Genomic DNA, 21,176 nt, shown 5'->3' on the forward strand with positions numbered 1-21,176 from the left:
AACATGTGTCAGATGCATTTTTGAAAATGACTTTGCTCTGTTACTACTAACAATCTACAGGGAATGGCTAGCTTACTCCACACCTTGATAGATTGAGTTAAGAAGAATAACTTCAATGTCGTAGGAGTTTGTAGATTGTATTTTAAGCCAAACAGACAAAGGAAAATGATAGTCTTGCTCTGAGAGCCCTAAATTATACATAATCTTTTTTTTCTTGTGATTTTCATCCCCCAAAATATCTAAGTGTAATTTGTGTAAGGAGCTATTTTATAACTGCTTCTTTAATTCAGACACCGCTGTAGGAGAAGGCTGGAGAGAACAAAGGAGGGTGGTTGCAACAGTTTCATTACATTGAAGCAAAATATTAAGACATGCTGAAATATGTGTATATTAAGTCGATAGGCTGCAGCTACTGGGAAGGAAATACAAAGGAACTGTCTCGTGGTGTGTCTAACAGAGTTTAGTGAGAAGTTTTGTCATCTCAGTAAGCATAGCCAATGGGGGTTGGCTTCATTTTATATAGGGCACTTTTTACTGTGGTGGATGTTTCATTACCAAAGATTTTGTTGTTAAATTAAGCATTATGCACTCCTAGGATCCATTCTATTCTGGCTGCTGAAGCACTTTTAGAAGTGTAAGATCAATTAATAAAATTAATTGGGGATTAAAGAACAGTAGGTAGAAGAAAGTGCTTCTAGCTGTCCGAATCCAAGATATGAGCACTCCAGAAGGTCTGTTTTGCAGAGGTGGTTTTTCCATTGTCTGTGAGTTTTATGTTCATAGATTGCTTTGCTAGATTGAGCTTGCTTCAAGCGTAAACCCTCCCATAATCTGGGATGGTTTGGCTCTGAGGTTTTGATTTGGGGACTGAATCTGCCCATTAATATCACAAGCGTTGCACAATTGCATTTATTTTTAATGAACACAGCCAGGAAATTTAGTTTAGCTGAGCAGTGAAGTATTATTAAATGGACAAAATACATGCAAGGTTGATTCAGTTATTTCTGCTTTATCAGCTGCTTGGGCTTTTGAGAATAATTGAACATTGCATTTTCACACCTCTCTTTTATGCTGAATGGTTATAAAATTCTATCTTGATCTACGTTTTTCTTCATTTGCTTCTAAAAGTTAACCTGATCTTAAATAGCTGTTACGCAAACAGCTATTCTGAATAATGTATTATGCACAATAATTCAGAAAATATAATTGATTGCTTTTAGAATATGTTTATATATCTTTGACTTCATGGAAAACAGCAGTTGAAATATCTAATCAAATGCATGGATATAATTTTTTTTTCTAAACATGATTAAATATTGCTAACAAAAACTATTCTTCCATTCCTAGTTATTGGAAGTGCATCACAATAAGTAATTTACAAATCTTATTAGGGTACAATAAGCATCAAGCAGTTTATATTCTGCTTATGAATAGCATGCATGAACTGAGCAGTATGCTTGAGAGCTAAAATGCGACTGATGCACATTGCCACAAATAATTGCTATAGCAACATTGTCATTGTGTCTGAGATCTGCCTCCCATGGGTTCACACCTGAAGTTTCCTTTATGGTGAAAGAAAATGTCTTCTCAAGTTGAAAATACTGCATCATAGTTGGGGTATTGATGGCTTTTGCTGCTTTTTTTTTTTTTTTTTTTTTCCAAGTAATTAAATTTCAAATGTTGAAAAGCAAGTGGAACATTAGGGGAAATCTTTTGCTGTCATAGTGTCCATTTATCATGAAATTCAGCATTGCATGGTTCCTTCCATATAATTAATCTCTGCAAATTGGTGTGATCAGGTGAAGAAATTCTCTATGGGCAGTCTCACCTAACTTACAGAGCTTTTCTTTCTATTTGTTAGAGTGCTGAGATGTTATGTTAGTGTTCTGTAAAAATCAAAATAATGTTTCGGAGATGTTGTTTCTCTTTTTTAAAATGTCCGCACATTGTGGTGTAGGTTGTCTGCTTATTAGGAGCACTTTGACTCAAAGCACTGAAAGACAGTGTTTAATACTGATCAGGTTTCTTGAGGGAGCTTAATAATACAAGTTGAGTTTATGTAACATTTTGGGGCCAGATTCTGTATCCCAATTCCTGTCTTGTGTTGTTGGGGAAAAAAAAAAAAAAAGAAAAAAAAAAAAGGCAAGAGTTGTCCTGTATGGCAATAGGTATGTCACAAGCAGCCAAGGAGTACTTTTCTGGTTTGTGTCATAGTGTAAAACATTTGTATGTGTCTGAGGAGTATCTTTTCTGCTTGGTAGCAGTTGAATGGTGTTTTGCTGCAGCTCCTGAACTCCTGTCCCTCCCATATAGTTCAAAATCTGTTCCTCTGTGTTGAAGTTTATTATGAATATTAAGATTCCAGGTATGTTGGTAATATAAATGAAGAATATTACTCCATTCTCATTATAATAAAAAGAGATTAACATACATGTATGAAATAATTTTACTCGGGGTCATAGAATGATGCAGTGAATTCTGAATGTAGACTGTAAAAGGTTGGGCACTGAGGTCAACAGGAGCCTTCAATCATCTGAGCAGGAAAATTAGAAGTCTTTCAGCAGGAAGACAATAAATAAATAAATAAGGATTTTGCATGACATTAGGGAAAGAGGGAGGTTCCATGCTCCAAAGGAGAAACCTCAGGAGAACAGCAGAAGAAGAGGAGACTGGGTTCCTGATGTAAGGTCAGAGAATACTAAAGATGTGAGAAATCAGTGATAGGCAATGTGTGAAGGCTATTTTACAGCTATGTCTGAATTTAAGAAATCTGAGAAATCCACATACTTTTGTAAAGGTGTTTAAAAAAAGGAGGAGGACAGGGGGAGAAAGAACAAACCTTCCTGTGCTAAAGTACTATGCCATACAGTCAAAGGAGGGAGACAGTACTGAAGCTTATGCAGACAAATACAAGTTTAAGAGACTTGAACATGGCTCTTCAATGGATGTCCAACAGAAGGAACTCAAGGAGCGCTGACAGTGACAAACTGCCTGGGTGACTGATGTTGAACATATGAGAGAAATACTGAAAAAGTCCCATTTAATTCAAAATTTCTCATAAATTGGTCTGTTTTGTTTTGGTGGTGCAGTTTGCTCTTCTGACAGCAGAACATGGCTGTTACAGGGGAGAGAATGAAATCTGAAGAACTGAGGTGTAGTGGAGACTGCTGCAGTCAGACACATGGAGCATGTCAGTGCAGGTGTAAGGGTTTGCCTTCCTAAATGGTCTCACCCTTCATGTTGCTGTCATTACACAAGTACAGATGAACCAGTGCAGTCTGACTGCTTCAACTACTATTGACACATGAAGTAAAACCATGAGCTGGCTGGAGCTAGCTTACAGTGCTCTCCAAATCACATCTGTCTTTTTTTTTTTTTTTCCTCCCAGCATAAAGTTGGGATTTACACCTGGGATTTACACCAGCTTTAATTAACTTCATTTAATATCACAATAACATTTCCATGTAGACAAGACTGATGGACTTTGGGAGTTTAATTATAGTCTTTGCTGACATAGTATGCATATTTAGGGAACCAACTGAAAGTCTCAGTTGCACCAACAAGACCTTCTGCTAGACTCCCATGTAAGTTTGAGCCTGGGTCTTGCAACATCATTTTCAGTTTTAAAGAGGACCCTTAAAATATCTTTGTTTGCTCTTCAATCAAATGAAATTTCCTTACTTTTTTATTGTATTTCAACAATAAAATTATATGGTCTTGTAAAAACAAAACAAGGTGAGTTCTAAGCTCTTCCTAGACAATGGAAAAACCTTATCAAAACATAATGTTATGCTGAGTAACAGGTGTGCATGGATGGTTAATTTTCTGCTTTGCATTCTATTTTAAAGTCTTTGCCATATTTTGGACTAATTGCTCATAATGTAGTAATGAAGGTGAAATATCACTTCGTGAGATTTATCATTCTAACTTAGGCTTTTTGGATTATCTCACAACCAAAATTTCTTTGGAATGTGTCTCAGAAGCGTGCCATATTGCAGTCAGAACAGTGATTAAGCAGATTCAAGCTTAGGATAGTTCTATATGAGTTTGGGCTTTCAGTTTTAAATGATGGGCCAAATACACAACTGAAGCGTGAACATTTTGTTTCCCTGGAACTGTGCATCTTTACAGCAGCTGACATTCAAATATGTTGTTATTAATCTGTGCAGGCACAAGGCATGTGAATTAAGGTTTCACATCAACTAGAGTTCTGGCATTCCCTAATTGCTGGATGTTACCTTAAAACACTCCAAATCAAATGACACACATATCATTTTTTCAGTCGCTTTAAAAACAATCTATAGAGACATATTCCATTATGCACTGCCAAATAGAAAGCCCTGAGCAGGCAACTGGCACAGCTGGAATGTGTCAATCCACCATGCAGATCTCTGAGACCAAGATAACCATGATTAATAGAAGTAGTAGCCATATGTCCTTTAAGAGGAGGAATCCTCATGGACCAGGCTTGTGTAGGAAAGCTGAAATCTCTGCTTGAGTGGTTAGCAGATAGCTACTGACAATGCATGGAAAGCTGAAATCTTGGAACATTTTTCTGATGGCTGCAAACCCCAAACTGTTCCTGCCAGTGTCTTGTCTATCATCCTCTTTCCTCATCCCAAGCTTCACCATGCCCATTGTTCTCTTTAGCTCCGCGTGGGCTACTATACTGATTTGCCCTAATTCTTTGTCTCCTCTATCCTCTCTTCCCTTTGTAATGGTTCCCATCTTTTAACTGTACATCAGTGTGGTGATTTTACTCAACTGGGCAGCTGAGCTACACCACAACCACTCTCTCACTCCCACTCCTCAAAGGGAAAGGGGAAGAAAATATGATAAAAAACAGCTCAAGGGTTGAGATAAGGGAGATCACTCAAATATTGTGACGGGCAAAACAGACTCAGCATAGGGAGAACAGAAGAATTTATTACTTATTACTAAGAAGCTAGAGAAGTGAGAAACAAAGAAACCAAAGTAAGAACACCTTCCTCCCATCCACTTTCTTCCACCTTCTTCCCCTGAGCAGTGAGAGGGAATGGGGGCTGCAGTCAGTCCCTGATGCTTTGTTTCCACCACTCCTTCACAGTCACTCTTTGCCCCTGCTCCACATGGGGTCATTCCCACAGGATGCCGTCCTTCCCAAACTGAGCCTGCAGGGGCTGCCCACAGGCAGCAGCTCTTCAAGCACTGCTCCCACATGGCTCCGTACCATGGGGTCCATCCCCCAAGAGAAAACCGCTCCAGCACGGGTCCCCCACGGGCGGCAGCTCCCCCCAACCCCCTGCTCCTGCATGGGCTCCTCTCCAAGGGCTGCAGCTCTGGCCTGGGGCCTGCTCCTGCAGGGGCTCTCCATGGGCCGCAACCTCCTCCAGGCCACATCCACCTGCTCCACCAGGGGCTCCTCCACAGGCTGCAGCATGGAGATCTGCTCCATGTGGGACCCATGGGCTGCAGGCGGACACCCTGCATCACCAAGGGCCTCTCCACAGGCTGCAGGGGAACTGCTGCTGTGTGCCTGGAGAACCTCCTGCTGCACTGACCTTGGGGGCTGCAGGGCTGCTTCTTGTTCTTCTCTCCCAGCAGCTGTAGCACAGCAGTCTTTTTTGTTTTCTTCAGTCTGCTCTCTCAGAAGCCCAACTAACATCACTCAGTGGCTCATCTGGCCAGTGGCAGGTCCATTTGGAACCATCTGAAACTGGCTCTGATCTGACATGGGGCAGCTTCTGGGCTCTGCTCACAGAGGCCACCCCTGCAGCCCACCTACTACCAAAACCTTGCCACATAGACCCAATACAGGCAAGCATAGTGTTTGATTTCTCTTCCCAAATCCTCCAGTAATGTGTTCTAGTTATCTTTCACACACTTGTGGCTCTTCATCGCAGCATCCCATCCTACCATCATTCCCAGCCTGATTTCTCTCTCCTATCTGTTTAGTTCTGGCTCAGTCCTGCTCCCTGTCCAAATTCAGGTATGCTGTCAGCACCAGTAAGGAGAGCACAGGAGAGATAGTCTCTCCATTCTCAGCTTCTCTCTTCAGTGCTGGAAAACTGATTTTGCGGCAAACCAATATATACATTGTGAAACAATGCCATACTTTTAGGTCCCAAACCCAAATGACCTCATGTGTAAACTGCAATTATTATTATTATAATGGAGATGTTTCACTCAAAAGTACATATGCATACATGTAAACTTATGTTTTGATACACACAGAATTAAAAAGTACATGTGGGGTTGGAACATATCTTTAAATAGATAGTTTGATTTTAAAATAAATAAAAATGCAAACAAGATATTCAAAATGGGAAACATTGAGTCATAAGTGTAGGTATTGTACTATTCTGTGGTATATATTGAATTCATAGCACTAAAGTAGTGACAGTAGTGATTTTTTTCCTATTCAAATACCAAACATGGATTTAAACATCCTCTGATTTCTGTTGAAAGTGTTTATTTAAGAAAATTGGAGCCTGGAAGCAATTAATGGCAGAGAGGTTCTTGAAGGCTAAGTGATATCATCTGAAGTGTGGGCCGCTGCCAGGGCAGCCACGTGGAGCAGCTACAGGCATCCAGTGTCACTACTTCTCTATAGCATGCTTCTCATGTGTTTCTTCAGTGCAGCTGGATAGACAGTTATGAAATCAAGGCATCATTAACAAACTCAAATACCTGTGTGACAAATGGACACTTTCAGAAACTATCTAATTAACTCTATCTCCAAAACAGTAGCTTTAATGAAGCACTTATTTTAACTGAAAAGCAATTAGGCATTGTCTCCTTACAGTGCACATGTGTTTGACTCTTGTTATCGTTAACAAGTTTCACTTGCAGAATCCTGCTCTACAGGACATTTGCTTGCCCTGCTAAACTATTAAGCTGTTTCCTCAGTGCTGTCCCTGGTCCTACCAATGTTTTTTGAGTTTTTAGATTAAAAAGTAAGATAAGGAAATGTAGTCAGCTTTTAGTAGTGGAACAAACTGTGTTATATTTTAAAAGGCCACATTTCAAACAGAGGTTAGTGGAAAGCCAATTTTCCTTTCCCTGCTTTGAGTAAGTCTGTGCCACCCAATGATACTTGGGAATAAAATGTAAACAAAGAGCTAATGCTTTGGAGGTAACAAGTGTCTTCTTGAACTCTCAAAAGTTTTAAATTGTAGTCTGAACTATAAAAATCAAGGAAGGAACATGTTGGCAATGGTGCTGTTGCACAACATTCCTCAAGAACAGTAAAACTAGGGTTTAGAGAGGGTTAATGGCAGATGCCTTCTTGCCTCTGACTGACCTTATCTAATTTGCCTTCAATCAAAGACATGCTCAAGTGAATTTGATAGGACTTGCTATGGGTAGGTCAGTGTTAAACAGAAGATCCCATGATACCTGTTTACTGTATCTGTCTCTTGTCTGTGGGACAAGATAAGATGGTTGGTTTATCTAAACAGCCAAAGAATGGCCTGATATTTTATGCAGTTTTCTACATTTCTAAGAAAAATAAAATAAAATAAAATGCTATTTTGTACTATACGTTTTGAAACAGAATAAGAAAGCTCTTTCAGTCTGTGAATATGAACAGGAAATAATTCATATTTGATATGAATTGAACAGATATGAACAGAATGAACAGAAATAATTCAGATATGAATTATCTGATATATGATTATATGATATTGTTCAGATATGATTATATGATATTGTTCAGATATGAACAATATGAACAGAAATAATTCATATGAACAATATGAATTTTAGTTCACAGGGAGTATTTCTTGTGAAGGAGTTTTCTTCCCTTCCTCTTTTGAGACCAATAGTAAAATTCCCATGGATTTCAATGGAACAAAATACTTTTATGTGATACAACTTAATAGTCAGGGATACTTGCAGTAAGTAGAACTGGCAGTACTGTAACTGTATAAGAATAAGCATAGTTCAATATAATTACCCTTCTAATTCTGCTGTATGAGAGGGATTTTAGTACTAAGTGGTCGTAGGCTTTTCTGTACATTTAAGTTTGGCTGAGGATGGTCTTATACCATGTGTTGCAATTGAGAAAAAAAAAAAGGGGGAAGGGGGAGGGGAAGAAAAAAGATGGGGGGGACCTATGTTAGAGACAACAGGCAATATTGACTATTGTTGGAGACAATAGTCAGTTGACAATACACTGGTCAATTAAAAGGAACCCCACTTCCCAAGCAACATCTCAGTCATTTAAAAAGACTTTAATAATGCTACGCCTGAGTTTGAGGAGATGAATACATTTTCTCTAACTGGAATACAAATGAACGGGTTTGCTATCACTATAGCAATGTTGTAGTTTCATAAGCACATAGTCTGTAAGACAAAAAGAAAAAAAAAAGAACCTAAAAAAGTCTCCACTGTGTTTTGTGAGTTCAGAATTAATGGAGACCAAATTGTTTACTTCAGCAAAAGAGAAAACTAAAAATAAAATTGCATCAGAAAATACAAGCATAATGCCTAGAAACATTTGTCTTAAACTCAGAGGCAAAATTAATTTCTTGCCTAAGAGAAAATAAACACTTGCATGTCATCAATCACATTCTGTTCCATGTATTTTAGATTTGGTGTAAATTTAAACAAACAAAAAAACATCAAACTTCATTTTTATAGTTATTGTTTTGTAGTGAAGTATGGTGTTTATGAGAGAAGAACATGAATGTCCTGAGGAGAACCTGAGAAAGAAAGCCCAAGTGACTCTTAAAGAGTTCTTAGAATTCCTGTCCCTTGCTCTCAAGCTGTTTCAGTTACCTAGGGAAAGCATGTATGAAAAGTTATATTGAAGAGAAGCACAGCTTCTCATCAGTATGGTCTGTGACAGAAGTACTTGTAATCAGAGAATTAAAATTAGCAAGAAAATTCAGGCAACAGAAATATTACAACATTGCAAATCTAAAAGTTGGATGAGAGAGCAGTAATGTGACTATTCATTCAACCATTCTTCATCCAAGTCATGACTGCTTCAACAACTGGAACAGTATAAACAATATATGAGGTATTATACAATTAGGTGCCAGTGATTTGTTTGCTGACGTGTTGCATGTCAATATCTACTTTCAAGGATGAAGTTGAAACCTGTGCCATATCTTTTCATCTGTGTTTCCTTCTCCAGTTTGAAATCACTGGGTTAGTCCTTTCTGCAACCTTGTAAAGCTCTCTTGGGGCTTTGGGGGCAGAATGAGCTGTGGGTCAGCCCCCAGGTCCCAAGGGCACGGAGGGAGGTGAGCATCTGTTTGTAACCAACCCCACTCCTGAAGTGAGGGAGTGGGCAGGATGGAGAAAAGATTGCAATGTAGACATGGTACTGAGTGCATACATTGATTATTAACAGCCAGCCACCCCCCTCCAATATCTCCGGCGCAAGGGATAGAGACAGTTTGGTCTTTTTATTGTACCTGTAAGTCTGCATCAATCATAAGCAAGACTATGTCATACAATTTTCAGGAAAGAAGTCTGGCCCATTTTTCTGGCACTGCAAAACAGGTTTAGGGCATTAGCAATGCAAGTGTGGATGATGCTGATGTTGCTTCTCATGCAGTACATACCACCAGGTTTTTATGACATGAGTTGGCCTTGATGTTGGGCATATGTGAAAAGTGCACAATTCGCCTTCATTACAGCAATCACTATTTTGAAGCAGTAATCCAAAATTCATGGTAAGCATCAGTTTTTTTTCTTTATAAATACCAAACCCTGTGCCATAACATAAGACTTGGATCTAGTAACGAATCTATAATAAATAAATAAATAATTTCCTCCTGTTGAAAACTCAGAAATGGTAACTCCCATACTCCATACCACTTGTTGCCCTTGCTACTTGCTATGCTTCCAAGAACCATAGCTAATACGGGATCAGCTTGTTTGAAGGGAAGTCCAGAATAGTTCTTGCTATTATGTAGTGAGTGCAGTGTTAAGGATCTCCTTTCAAGTCCTTTAAATATGGCAGAGGTGGCCATCATTAATAATGATGCTCACATTTTCAGTAGTTGCCTAATAAGGATAGAAACAGAGAGGAAAACCAGTTGCTTTAATTTTCTGGACAGCAGCTCCTGGTATGTTTGTATAAAGGGACAAGAAAATAAACATTCATAAATAACATAAATGCATTTTTATTTAATCTACATCTGTGAAACTAACATTATTCATATGGTGCAGGAGGTGAGGGACATGACCTCAAAAGGCCAAATTTTGTTTATTTTTTAATTAGTAATACTTTTTTTTTTTTTTTAATTGATTCAGAGTGCTGCCTGGCTAGCTTTCCACATTAAAAAAATAAAATAATAAATGACAAAGCAACTTTGCGAGTACATATCTTGCAAAAAAATATTAGAAATATTAGCATTTTAATGTCCAAGTCCAGAAATTACTTTTTTTTTTTTTCAGTAGCATGACACTGAGAGAATACTTCCTTGATGTGTGTGGATGAGCAGTAATTGATGCACATGTACTTGTTTAACCTATAGCAGGTTAAATACAAATTTAAAGGCAATTCTCCAAATGACATGTCATTTAAGAGATGATATTGTTCCTAGATCACTGTAGTATCTTTCCCAGCAAATTGCCGTGTGCACTAGGAGTTTATTAACACCAGGGAGAAGCTAGCTGAAGAGTACTACTGATTAATGTGACGTATTTGAGTTTCTTACTACAACTGTCTCAACAACCAGACATACAAATCTGCTCCATACACAGCAAATTAAATTTATATTACATAGCCTTGGCTAGAAAATTGTGTAGCTAATTTAGTCCCAAAAACAAAATTTGATTTTTTTCCACATGAATGCTTTTGTGATTTTTCATACCCTGTTGGTTTCTGCCATTGGTTTAGGTTATTTTAATCCTTCCTTTAAAAGAAAAAAATGGGGGGAAAAAAGGAATATGTGGATATATATATATGAGATTTTAAATTTTTTTTAGGAACATCCCTCACTGCCTCAGAAATTAATATGTCCAATGCATGAGTACAAAATGACTTTTCCAAGCTCCCTTCTGTAAATATGACATGAACCATATTTTTTAATAAAAGTTTGCCACAGCTAATTAAGAATATAGAGGTGTGTATCTGTTGTTTTTTCCTTTGTTTGTGCTGTGGCTCTAGCTACATACCATTCTACTTAGCTGAAGCACACCTCTGCATATAAATGTCAGTGGTAGCTGATTCTACCTGAACTAAACAGCAAGTATTTGAATAAACTTTTTCAGGAGGAAAAAAAAAGTAATTTAAGCAAAGCTGGTAATCAAGAACTGGGGGAAAGGAGAGGAGAACTGGATGTTTAATTTCCTAGTCCTGCATCTGAAATATGTTTTCAGATAGTCATTTATCAACAGTCATTAATTAATTTACCCATTAAACCTCACATAATTTGTCTGTTTATATGAACTACATATCCACCCCCTTGTACCACCTAGTTCCTCTTTACTATCTTGGTCTTACCATTAATTTCTCACTTCCATGGTCCATGCTCCCATCCCTTCCCCACAGAGCTTTCAGTGCTACCTGCTTCATCCCACAATGTTTGGGCTGCCACCACCTCCTCACACTGCTCTAAGTATGGCCAGTTTCCTCCAAGAAGCCTCTTTGGGCAATGCTCTTCAGGCACCATCTGTTCACAGTATCTCTTTGGCCAGGCTTCTGCCTGGCTGTTTTCTGTCTCCTTTCTTCCTGACCACCCTGCTGTTTTGGAGAGTCATTTTGGAGAATCTGCTAGCGAGGTACACTGCTAACCTGTATCACTGCTGAAGCTTACACAGGACAAGGACAAGGACACAGTAGTGTCCTTGCCCAGCCCTTCTCTTCCTCTGCACTCACTTGTTGCATCTGCCCCTAAATTAAACAGTAAACTCAGAGCAGAGCCTTTTCCTTCCTGCTCCTTTTAGCACCATGCACAACAGTGCCTGGCTGATGTCAATAAGTGCCCCAGCTGTACAAATAAATAAGAATAGATTTGATTACATAGCTGAAGTTCTAATCCAAAAATAATTTAAACAGTATTCACAAGTGGTTATGCTGTCTATAATTCATATATAATAATTTAGGACTACCAGTTTTTAACTATTGTATAATTTCAATTTACTTGCAGTTCTCATGGGATAAAGTATATTATTGAATAAGAAAAGAATAAACTATATTCAGGGTAGCTGTAGGGTGCTATGCTTTAAAAGAAAGCTGGTGGATTTCTAGGAGAAAATATGCAGGATCCATTATACTGTTAATGAATGCATGATTCAGATTGGCGATTTAATTTTTAGATCGCATTTCTCTGGTACTGGCAGGTTTAACAGGCTTCATACATAAAAACTGAACAAGATAGCATATATTTACACCAACATGCAAATACTGAATAATCAAAAGATAAGTTTCTTGTATTGTTTATTCACTTGCAATTTATTTATTTATTTTAGTGATGTAGCATGCAAAGGGCACAACTGCAGTTTCTGGTACCACTACTGAACCTGCGGTTGTTGCCTTTGAGGCAGCTTGGTATGTATCCACAGCTACAGCCTTTCACCTCTATGTAAGCCATGACTACATGCATAATTTTTTTATTTGGCCAGGAGCTTTCTTGAAATATTCAGCATTTCCTTCCTCAGACAGGGTGGCAGATTGGTGATATTTTCAACTCCCTTGGCTAAGAGACAAATCCTGCACTCCTTATTTTTTGCTAAGAGACCTGACTGATGTAAGATTTATTCTTGCAGGGGCCACAACCATGAATGATTATCAGAAAACACTTTGTGTAGTGACTTGTAGCTTTAGAAAATGTGATTTTTATCCATTTTTTATATTGGCACATTAATTGTAAGCTTTTCCTATCATCCTTTTTTTTTAAATGTGAACAGATGTCCAACTTTTTAAGAAGCCATGTATTACAGTGGGCTGCATTTCAAGTCGTAGAGCCACAGCCACAGAATGAATCTGAAATGCTCTGAAAATACACAAAGAAAAGAAGATAGAATCAAAAAAAAAAAAAAAAAAAAAAAAAAAAATCCAGCTTGGCCTTCCATTTGTGCACCAGCTATTTTATTTATTTATTTATTTTCAATCTCTTACAACTAGATTATCACTTCTTAAAGGAATTTGAAAAAAAGTCTCCCATGAGACATTCTAATCCGATCTTGTATTATGACAATACCAGTTGGATCTCACCCTATTAGTCACTTGCTGTAAATAAGGGATTTTCCACTGACTTTTAACTCCTCAATTAATGAGAATTATTGGAACCGTGTCCTGGAAATTAGCCATAGAGCTAGCAACAATTGCAATTCACTCAGGAAAACTGTTTTATTTTAAATCTTCCCATCCAAATTAAAAAGCATGAAGAATATATAATGTGCAGTAAATAAAACATATTACTCTGACTTGCATTATTTTTCTGTACCCCTTGGCTGCATGATACCCTTAGGTCTAAATCCTTCTTTCTGTTTGTGCAAGTTACTGTCAGTCAAAGCTCTTATGGAGAAAGCGGTCTGGTAGCTAGCCCATAATATCTCTGTAACTTATGTATTCTTTATATACTCTAGTGTTTCAGTGAATTCTTAATCCCATTTTAATTTGTGTTAAGCCGTCTAATGACTTTTATGTGTAGTTTAGTCACCAGCATCTCGGTTCCCTTTTGTTCATTTGCCTTTATTCTGGGGAAAATAAATAAATAAATAAATTTAAAAACAAAAAAAAAAATCACATGATCTTATCCCTTCTCTTCTTATTCAAATAATGATAATTGTTTTATTGTTTGCAACAAAATCAATTTTTATGTCTAGTATTGACTTTGAAACATATCTTACTTCACTCAGAGACGTGAATCAGGTCTTTCTTGGTATGCAATATTCAGACTTACTTAAGGAGATACACATCTTTTTATCCATAATGTACATACACTTTTATCTGTCAAGAACATCCCTTTGTTCTTGTAGAAGCGTGCACACTCTGTCCATAGATAACATTGGAATTAGTGTCACTTTACAAAGACAGTTTTGACCTCTCTTTTATAAGTAACTGAAGGAAGTATCTTTCACATGTTAACATACTCAAAGCATATGATGTTCCTGTAGTTATTTTCTGGTAATTTTGAATGCAGTGCAAACTGAACAAATATAGTTAATTTATGTAAACTCTAACTATACTATCCTATATAAAGAATAACTAGAGACACTGCAGTCATTCTATAACTCTTTCTGGTCATTTCACCTCAATTGGCTTAAGTTGCAAGGGTCACAGACTTACGCATCAATGAATGTACCAAAGCACCCTTACACAAAATTCCCGTTAGACCAGTAGACATTAAAGAAAATCATTTACTGCTGTGACTGTTAGGTACGCGTATGATGCTTTCTTTGTAATGGTACTTGCATAAAATAGTACCATCTCCATTGTTATGGCAGAAGGAAAAATATGACACTGATTTTGCTGACAAAATTGAAATCGTTTTTTAGATGCATTGCACTTTTTCATGTTTTATTATTATAAGTGGCTTTTAAAGTATAGAGTTAACTTTTTATGTGCAGGCTTTATTAGCTGGTTACCTGAATTTTTCTTTTTTATTTGTACTTCAGAAAAAAACACAAGCAGAGGTTGATTTTTAAATAGATATTGATTTTTAAGCTTAAATGGTTGTCTTTTGGGGGAAGGAAATGGACATTAGAAATTCAAGATGTTTGCAGCTGACTTCTGTTATATCAGTTTTTCTACTTGCAAGAAAGAATGGACAACTAGAAAACATATTTTGTTTAAACTATCATTTCCAAATCTGCCAGCTTACTTTGGCAGCCTTACAGATTTACAGAGTGGCCTTTCCTAGTTATAAATCTTCCCAACTATAAGGAAAGGTGATTTTTGTGAGTATGGCATTGAACTGTAACAAAACATAGCTGTTGTCTATAGCCGTTTTGATTACCTTCAGCAAGTTATTTCATTATATTATGCTTCAGTTTTCTACCTGTAAAATACAATATTATTATAACAGGCTTGGCTTTGCTGTATTTCACATACTAATGAATGTTTTTCTGTATCACTTTCCCACCCCACAGAAATGCTGAAAGCATGTGTTCGTTAATATTCTTGAAGCATGACAAAGAAAAGCCTATTAGTGTAATGTGCTTTGCTTTAAAACTTCAGTTAGAAGAATAATAATAAACAACATTGTTTAAGCTTTGGCCATAATGTTTAGAAATATAATATTCACATGTTCAGACTTAAACTGATGAGGTAAAACTTTGAGGTACTCTAGGTCTTTCTCCTATATGCATGCAAACAAACATCTAAAAATGTTATTTCACATTGAGCAAAACGATTTGTATATCCCTGTTGGAATACATATCAAACAGGAAATCAAGAATGGCTCTTTGCCATCTATATCCTTAGCCACATGTTTCAGTGTCACATCTTCCTATTCTCTCTGTGTATTTCCATCAGTGAGGTGAAGGGAAGCTTGAAATGGGCAGTTATGAAATATCTTGCCCATAGGAAAAGCTTCTTCTTAACCTCATTAGTAATTGCGTGAGAAATGATCAGGGGTATGACAGTTTATATTTCCCTGCTATTATTTCCCCTAATAACTGTAGATGTTCTTATTATATTTCTAAATGCCTGTTCTCAGAGGTGACTTGAGCAAGAGGTATTTCATTTTATCAGGTTCAGATTGATTGCTTCTGTGTTGCGTTGAATATGTTCTTGTTCTTGCACTATAAGAAAAAGTAGATAGAAATCCCCAGTTTCTTTTCTATACAGTGCTCTGGGTTGTATCATTTGTCTCTTTTGTCTTGATTTATTTGTTTATTTATATTTTTTGTACGAAGAACTGTCCAAGCTAATTTTGGACAGAAGCTCTCTGACCTCAACACATGGGCAACACATCATTTATTCAAGACAACAGAATGCTTTAACTGGTACTTTCTAGCACTGCATGTATTTACTACAGGTTTTTTTCCTTGACTTTCTTTTCATTGAATAGAGGTTTTAACTTAATGACAGTTTGGTTTACTTCTTTTCCTTTTTTTTTTTTTTTTTTGCCTCTGTATCTGAGAAAGCAAGTGCAATCAATGGAGAAAACATCACTACATTTCTGATAGTTTTAACAGCTGCAGGCAGTTCAATATTTTGACCTAGATTTTAATGCTCTTAGTGTTTTCAGTAATATCCTAGTAGAGACACTGGAGATAAGAAAGACCAGCAGCCACAATATACATATTCTGTCCTTCTGCTTTCTGTTTTACCAAAAAAAAAATAATAATAATAAAATACTATGTTTAAGAGCTTGCAACAGATATCTAACACAGTTCCTTTAAAAACTGACATGTGCAAATTGAAAAGCAAAGTCCCATTAACAGAGAGTTGGAGTGTTACTGTGCCATTAAATATTAAGTCTGGAATGCTCTGGGCTTTGCATAAATCCAAGGAAAGCCAGTGAGAATCTTAGAACATGTTAAGTCAATTAAAATATACCTATTTGACTTTTATTTTCTTCACAGACCACAGATGACATCCTGGTGGCCTCAGCTGAATGTCCCAGTGATGACGAGGACATCGATCCCTGTGAGCCGAGCTCAGGTGGGTTAGGTTAGTCAACTTTTTTACTACTTTATTTCATATTTGCATGCTCCCATCCCACAGAAATTTGGAGGGACAGTCTTTTCTTATATAGTGTGGATATGGTGAATCTGGGCCTTTATACACATGGCAGTGTCAGTGGAGAAGGACAGTTTGCCATATATTTGTCAGAGACAATGGCTGAGAAGGCATTTTTGGTAGTCATGATCTGAGCAGGGTTATAGCTTACCAGAGGACCTAAGGCTGGACTCGGACAGGCAGTCTGGGGCCCCTGTAACTCTGTTGTCATGATAGAGACACCTTCGTTTAGCAGAAAGATGTTGCAATTGTTAATGCTTAGTACTTGATAATAAAAGAATTAAGAAGTTAGTACTTAATAATAAAAGAATTAAGATAGATTTGTTGTGTACTAACATATTTAGTTAAAGTAGATATCAGTGAAATTTGAGACTGGGCAGTATATTAATGCAAATAATAACTAAGACCCTGAGTTGTTATTATAGACTCAAGTTATTATATATAGACTCAAGTGGGGGCAGGGGCTATTTCTATATAGCCTTAAGACAAAGAAAATTTTGGTTCGAATGCAGATGTGTGAGTTCTTTTATTAGGTGTGACACACCTAATAAAATCATGGAAATATTATTTATTTAAATTTAAGTGAAAGAGAAGTATATGACTTCTCTCAATTTTTGATTGACCTTCAGGGTGTCATTAGAGCTCTTCCGGGAACCAAGATATTTATGGGTTTGATGAGAATATTTTGGAGTCAAGTTTTTTATCCTTTCCAGTAAAAAGGTTTCAGAGTGTTTTCCAAACTGCCACAAGATGCAATGAACATTCTTACACCTGAGTAGCACCAGATACACCCACCTTACACATTTCTTGCATCTCTCAGGAAGATGTTTCATTTGCAGAAGTCCTAGACATCATGAGCTAGATATTTGGGAACTGTGATGACAATTCATTTTTTGAAAGCTTGGCAATTAATTTCCAAGATTTTTTTTCTGTTTTTTCTTTATTTTCAAATTCTTGAGTTCAATAAGATTATGTCTTTTCCTGTATATGTCATTGCAGTAGCTCATATGGTTCTGAGCTCATCCAAGCTAATTGTGTTCTAGCTTTAGATAACTCAAGCCCTGCTGTTCAATAGATACATTTACATTTGGCTGTGGGAGGGGTGTAATGATGTTATCATTTCTGACCAAACTGGAGTCTAGAGGGGAATGTGAATATTAGTCTTCCTGCAAAGCCTTGCCATTAGCTTTCCTGTTTTAGTGTACCATTCATCACCCAGCTACGTTTCTCATTTTTGTTTATTTGAGAACAGTTTTATTGTTTCATTTCTTGGATCCCAACTGCTACTGCATTTTTTTTTTTAAAAAAAAAAGTATGGATTGGCACAAAAATTATGTTCTCCATAAACACAATTGTCTGGATCATTTTATCTGTCATTCTTCACATCAAAATGTCACTTGTCCTCCCACTCTCAACTCTTAAAAGCTATTAATTTGCCTCCCTCTTCAATGGCCTTGTCCTTTTCTCATATTTAAAACAACACGAACCAAAAGGGTTGGTGAAGTCATAAGTTCTTGCATATCTGTCTCCCTGTAAGCTGTTTTAGTCTTATTCACTTAGTCTTAAAAATAAGCTTTCTTAATAAATAGTCCCGTAGCAGTAAGACACTGCACCATCTGAATAATACTGCAGTCTCCATGCTCTCCTAATAGGCTGGAACTTAAGCGAGGAAAACATAATATTGTTGACAGTGACAGATTATTTCTTTTTCTTTTCATTTTGGGATGGGAGATGAAAAAGGATATGTCCCTCCATTTAAATTCTTCCCATGGATCAGTTTAGCTTTTCCCCCTTAAACCTTTTCAGAAACCAGTTGCCTCCCCATAACCACTCCTTCGTCTTCTCGCTGATACCGGTGAAGCTCGTGTTTCCTAACAGAGACTTCTAGAAGGCCAAATCTTTAATTTTATTATTACATTTTCATTTGAAAGGCCATAGAGTGAGATCCCTTTAGATTTCTGCTCTTACTGCTTGATGGTCATTCAGGGAGGGGATCTGCCCCAGTACAAGAGACGATACAGCATACTCATGCAGCACACTCATTGCTCCCAGGTCAATGTTTTCTAGCAAGAATACGTTTACGGGATGGCCAGAGTCCATTCATTTTTATTGGTAGAGCCATAAGTGTACATTTACATGAGGATTGCCCAAAATATATTTCTAAACCAAGATCTCCACTCAGAAGGAAACCCTATTCAACAAACCATTTGAATATGGTAGATCTATAAATCATAGAAATTAGCTATCACTAATTAGCTAAATTGTACTGATTAACAAGATTTATGCTTAAAATAGGGCTTCTTTTCTAGGATAAATACAGTTCGTATTGGCTAACAAGTCTTGGTCTGCCACCACAAGCTTTGCTTTCTGTGCATCCATCTTCCAAAGAACAAAGGGAAAGATGCAATTTGCAACAAATTTCATATGGGAAATGAAAACTTAGACCAGACTGGGAGCTGCTAAGCAGCAATCCCATCAACTTGTCTGGAACATAAAGTCACAAAAATTATAATTGCAGATTTCATTGTGACTGCTTAACATGCCATAATTGGATGAAGTCATAACAAATTTATTAGCATGCGAAACTTAGTCAACATACTTTGCATTATGTTTTGTGTGGTAAGACAGCATGTGTTGCTTTCGTAGTCTCCTCACCTTCCCTTTCCTACTCTAAATACTAATAGCAATGCTAAAAATAATATTAACAGTTTGTTTCCTCAGCTTCATGTCATAGAGGAAATAATAAAGCTTCTTCATTTTGTAGACAAGTTATGAAAATTACTAGTGGAAACCTGTCCAATAAAAAGATAGCCTGGGATGTTTTACTGATTTTATCTGAAGAGCTATAAAACTGCGGGTGGACAAACTGCCATTCTGCATGTTCGGAGTGCTGTTCCAGCCTTTCCTGAGTTCTGTACAGAACTCTGATTTCTGCTGAGTTGCAGTGAGCATGTGTACTACACTGCTTAATTGCTCCAGCTATACCGGCTGGTATTTTATTTGTCAGCTATTATCTAGTCTCTTTTGTGGCTATGGAAATGTTTCAAAATGCAGAAATCCAAATTGGCCTACATTAAGTGAAGTTATGGAGTTTAAAGGCAAGGAAATCTGGACTGTGGAATAAATCTTACAGGTTTTAGCATGCACACAAACAGTGCTTTTTTTTTTTTTTTTTTTTTTTTTTCCCTGCAAATTACAGTTAAATCCTTCTCAAACTCAGGAGTCAACCAAGTTTTAAGTTAGAATTTAGCTTGAAAAACCTGTCCAGATGGCCGTGGCAGAAGTGGGATGGGTAGAGGATTTGGCACTCTTAAAGAACATAGCCAGCATTTATATGGTATCTGCTAGCCTTGAAAGCATTAGCAGACAACCTTCAAAGTGAACGGATAGTGTTTTAGTAACCAAACTACTTGTCAGGTTCAGACAAGGGTCTCTTTACCAACAGAATCTCGTGTGTTGCAACCAAAATAAATACTTTGTCGTCTCTTAATCAATATTTGCCTGTCTGGCAACTCTTGGGTTCTACTTCCCAGGGCAGTGTTTGATTGGTGTCAGACCTTGTCCTGTACTTGTTCTATAGGGAAACAGGGCAATAATAGGATAAATTTCAGTGCTGTATACTAACTGGTGTATTAGGTACCTGTCTTAGCCTTGATTCTTGATCTGGAGAGAGTAATGGGATTAGATATTTTCCCATGTTATTATGTAAGAACCAACAGTATAGATACAGACTGATCTTTGAGCATGTATTGATTTCCTATACCCTGGCTTGGCATATTACATTGCAGACAACAATTGGCAATGTTCAGAAATCTGCAAAGCATCAGTACAGCCAAGAGACAGGAGACAAGTCACTACTTTTGATGTTTCTTACAGTACATTGTAGAGACTGTTGTTCACTATTCTGGGGAAGGCTTTTTCCTTTAAGCAGAATATTACAGGATTTTGCATGCAAACTGCTTCCTGCATGCGTATGTCCCCCTGCTGTGTTATGACATGCATTGGACAGATGGAGATGGCTAGGAACCATACAGTTCTCAAACACTTTCTGACGGTTTAGGTTTAGTCCCTGAATTAATACCTATTTTTTCTAATGAGCAGAGCTGTGAAATATGGCTTATTTCTAGAAGTTTTCTTTTTCTGACAGAAATTACTCTACTGTATTACTTGTGCAACTACACTTCATTGAATCTGTTGTGCAAGGACCTGAAAAAAAAATACAGTTCACAGGGCAACTGTGATCATTATGGCTTGAGACAAAAAGGGAATATTTGTGCCTCATTCCAATTATCCTGTAGTTTTATATGTATTTTCAGTATTAGAAAGATCATTGGGTTGCCTTGACTCAGCTTCTTTAAATGCTTAGCTGAAATACGTAAAGATGTGTCTGCATGAACTGCTATAGAGTGAAAATTACGTGGTTTTATTTGCAAACTTCTCAAATGTTAGAATTGGGAAAGAGTGGCACTTACAACATGCATATAGCATGTAGAATAAAGGAACTGACAGACTTCAAATATACATTAATTTTCCTGTAAGTGAA

At 37.2% G+C, this 21,176-nt stretch overlaps 1 protein-coding gene across 38 annotated transcripts in view; it reads left to right on the forward strand.

Annotated features, from left to right (window-relative positions):
- Positions 1–21,176, forward strand: part of NRXN1 (neurexin 1) — a 709,571-nt gene that overhangs the window by 674,399 nt on the left and 13,996 nt on the right. For 27 of the 38 annotated variants that reach the window (XM_072035416.1, XM_072035414.1, XM_072035413.1 and 24 more), the window contains one exon: positions 16,477–16,564. In XM_072035416.1, coding sequence (XP_071891517.1) covers positions 16,477–16,564 — 88 coding nt within the window. The remainder of the gene's footprint in view (positions 1–16,476; positions 16,565–21,176) is intronic. The other 11 variants (XM_072035420.1, XM_038175985.2, XM_072035426.1 and 8 more) reach the window with 1 other exon arrangement.

Source organism: Anas platyrhynchos, chromosome 3 (genome assembly GCF_047663525.1).
Source record: "Anas platyrhynchos isolate ZD024472 breed Pekin duck chromosome 3, IASCAAS_PekinDuck_T2T, whole genome shotgun sequence".
Classification (NCBI taxonomy): Eukaryota; Metazoa; Chordata; class Aves; order Anseriformes; family Anatidae; genus Anas; species Anas platyrhynchos.